Source organism: Wolffia australiana, chromosome 5, assembly GCF_029677425.1.
Source record: "Wolffia australiana isolate 7733 chromosome 5, ASM2967742v1".
In the NCBI taxonomy this organism is placed as follows: Eukaryota; Viridiplantae; Streptophyta; class Magnoliopsida; order Alismatales; family Araceae; genus Wolffia; species Wolffia australiana.
The window spans coordinates 14,253,409-14,257,122 of NC_135839.1; the positions used below are offsets into that span (position 1 = coordinate 14,253,409).

Genomic DNA, 3,714 nt, shown 5'->3' on the forward strand with positions numbered 1-3,714 from the left:
AAACGCAGAAAATGAGAGACGAGAAATGTTGCAAGAATTGAAGATTGATAGCTAGAGAGCGGCAGGAAATGGTAGAAAAATACAGATCAAGAGATGAAATTAGTGAACAGATAGAGAGATACAGCCAGCGAAGCTGAGAGGTGATACATAAAAATAACGAGAGAGAGAGAGAGAAAGAGGTGTGGATAGACAGATACATGTAGATAGATAGCTCGATAGATAGCGAGATATATATATGTGTGTATATATATATATAGAGAGAGAGAGAGGGAAGGGACGTCCAGGCGGCAAACATGGTTGGGCTGTCGCTCTTCCAGCAAACGGCACTGATGAAATAGTTGTCGGATTCCGATTCCGATTTCTACTAAAATTCAGGATTCTAAGAATTATCGTAGCTGACACTCCTTCAAACCAACGAGTTCAACTAAATTCTTTCCAAAAAACGAGTTCTACTAAAATTCAGGTTTACTTCTGTAACTGACACTCTTATTTTATAAGAAATGAAACGACTTGTTTTCTTAAAGTACGGCCACAGCAGATATATAGTCAAATTTATGGTAATGCGGAGATTGACTGACCTTGTGGTACACGAACGCTTCGTTCTTTTCACTAACACTGGCGGTATAGCTCTTGATCACAGTCAAGCCAACGAGGTTCTTCTCGTTCTCGTGGCCTTTGAGCGTTCACACCAGCGCAAGAATGGGGTAATCCATACCCTTGTAATCCTTTCCATCATCAGTGAATTACGGAAAAAAGGATTGTCAGCTTCTGAGGTAAAACGATTACATTGGTGAAAGAAAGATTAGGTGAAGTTAGCCACCTAGCAGTTGTGCTTCACATCCCACAGCCGCAAGGTGCTGTCTGATGAGGCAGATGCAGAGTGCAGCGCTGTCGAGAGAAGTGTGCAGTGCCGTTGAGAGAAGGCAATTCAGAGAGGCGCTCGCCCTATACGCCGCCCTCCACCGGCGCTTCTTCCCCGCCGACGGCGCCACCTTCGCCGCCACCGCCGCCGTCAAAGCCTGCGCCCGCCTCCCAGACCCGCGCGTCGGCGCCGCTATCCACGCCCACGCCTCCAAGCTCGGCCTCGCCCCCGCCGACCCTTATCTCCGCACCGCGCTCGTCGACCTCTACGCGCGCAACGGCGCGCCCACCGCGGCCCGCAACCTCCTACAACAAAGCCCTTCCTGCCAAACAGCAGTCTCCCACAACGCGCTCCTCTCCGGGCTGCTCAGATCCGGCGATCTGCTCTCTGCCCGCCGCCTGTTCGATGAAATGCCTCACAGAGACGCTGTCTCCTGGAACGCAATGATATCGGCGTGCGCTAAGTCAGGAGACATGCCCGGCGCCGCAGCTCTGCTCGAGAAGATGCCCGTTGCTGACAGAAACGCAGAGTCCTGGAATGCCTTGATCAGCGGCTATGCTGCCCGCGGCGAGCTTCGCCTGGCTCGGAAGGTGTTCGATGAGATGCCTTACCGAAGCTTTGTCTCGTATGTGGCCTTGATCGGGGGGTATGCGAGGGCTGGGGACGTAAGCGCCGCAGAGAAGCTGTTCAAGGGGATGCCGCCGCCACGAAACGCCGCCGCATGGAACGCCATGCTGGCTTGCTACGCTCAGAATGGGCGCGCCGGGGAGGCGCTGCGGCTGTTCCTGCAGATGCAGAAGACCCACTTAGGGGGAGAGGTCTTGGCTGATGGGAAGACGTTGGTGAGCGTGGTGTCGGCCTGTGCGCAGCTCGGGGAGGCACGGCTCGGGCGATGGGCAGAGGCGCACCTGGGCGCGGCCGGGATCCCGCTGGACGATCACCTGCGGACCGCGCTGGCGGACCTCCGCGCCAAGTGTGGGGACGTGGACGGGGCATTTCAGTTGTTCCAGGGGCTGGGCAGGAGGGACGTGGTCTCCTACAGCACCATGATCCTGGCCTGTGGGAGCAATGGGCGGCTGGAGGCTGCGGTGCGGCTGTTTGAAGAGATGGTGGCAGTGGAGGGAATTCTCCCCAACGGGGTGACCTTCATGGGGCTGCTGGCCGCGTATGCGCATGCAGGGCAGGTGGCAGAGGGGTGCCGGTGCTTCGCCGCCATGGCGGCAGAGCACGGGATCCAGCCCGGCCCAGAGCACTGGGCAGCGCTGGTTGACCTGCTGGGCAGGGCAGGGAGAGTGGAGGAGGCACACCAGGTGGTGGAGACGACGCCAGCGGCGACGCACAGCGGCGCGTGGGGGGCGCTGCTGTTGGCTTGCCGCCTGCATGGGAGGCTAGAGCTTGGCGAGGCTGCGGCTCGACGCTACGCCGAGCTTGAACCAGGCTCAAGTGCCCACCTTGTCACCCTTGCTGGCATCTACGCCGCGGCTGGCAGATGGGACGATGCTGGGGCACTCTGGGCAACCATGCAGGCTACTGGTGTGCCCAAAATACAGGCCTGCAGCTGGGCTCACTCGACCGCTTCACTGGAGGAGGCTGTGTAATATTTCTGCAGCTGGGCTCACCCAGCATGGTGTTGCACGCGGCGGTGTTTTGCGGCAGCAGCATCCCCTTGAACAGCTCTGCCGCGCTTACGTCCCTGGCCCTCGCTTACCCGCCGATCAAGGCCACATATGTGACAAAGCTTCGTTCAGGCATTTCGTCGAACATCTGCAGAGCCGGGCGCAGCTCGCCGCGGCAGGGTAGCCGCCGATCAAAGCGTTTCTGGATGACAGTTAGCATAATTCATTAAAGAACAATTGAACATCCAAATATAAAATTTTTGTTTCTGATTTTTACTCACTTTCCGCCGGTAGAGCATCCGTCTTCCAATCCTTGTCGCAACGGTCCGGGTGACATTTAGAGAGGCCAGATAGCCGTTGTTTTGCTGGCATGTACGGCGCCAGCAACGGTCGAATAAGCTGGCGAGGGCCCCACTCCGAGGCAATGCCAATATATTTATTTCGGAGATACCTCGTACGACTCGCCCGGACTTTGTTTGTTCTTCCTTCTCCTTCCCGTTTCGTTACGCGCTGTGGTCGCGAGCTCTGAGAATAGGGCGGCGATGGCGCCGCATGCAATTCCTCTTCTCTTCGCCACCGGCTCTTCTGTTATCTGCTTCTCGTGGCACAGATGCTTCTTTCGCTCGCCGGTGAGGATTTTTGCGAACGATCGCGAGCTTGTCGATGGCAAATAGAGGAGGCCGATTTGGGGTTTTAATGGTGTTTGGCGAGCGATCACCGATAGTTTTCGAGGTAAGAATGACTACAGATTTGGATTTGCAATGGTGTCTTTTTTTAATTGTGTTTGATTTGGTGAAGGCGCGGCTGCGGCGGGAGTCATCATCGGAGTGAACTATGCCAGAGCGGGGGACGATCTGCTTCTTTCGGAGTCATGATCAGTAGTTTCTCTGGTCCACTGAGCTCTACGATGCCAATGTGGCTTGGAGATCCACCGAGCTCTGACTCACGGATCCGTCAGAATCTCCTCTACAAAGGCTCTTACTGCTTTCCAGAGATCGTATCCTCCCTCGACCGGAGCGTTCAAGCCAGAGCTTGCGGCCTCCTTGGTTGCTCATATGCTCTTTCTGTCTGTCTCTCTCTTGCCCTCTCTCTCTCTCTCTCTCTCTCTCTCTCTCTCTCTCTCTCTCTCTCTCTCTCTCTCTCTCTCTCTCTCTCTCTCTCTCTCTCTGTCCCGCAATCTCTCTCTCTCTTTGTCTCTGTCTCTCTCCCTCTTTCGTTGTCTATGTCTCTGTCTCA

At 55.7% G+C, this 3,714-nt stretch overlaps 1 protein-coding gene across 1 annotated transcript; it reads left to right on the plus strand.

Annotated features, from left to right (window-relative positions):
* The first annotated feature begins 297 nt into the window (after positions 1 to 297).
* On the plus strand, positions 298 to 2,748 carry LOC144703330 (pentatricopeptide repeat-containing protein CRR2, chloroplastic-like). Its single transcript, XM_078575478.1, has one exon. The coding sequence runs from the start codon at positions 865 to 867 to the stop codon at positions 2,458 to 2,460; it is 1,596 nt and encodes a 531-aa protein (XP_078431604.1). The 5' UTR covers positions 298 to 864; the 3' UTR covers positions 2,461 to 2,748.
* Positions 2,749 to 3,714: the final 966 nt, after the last annotated feature.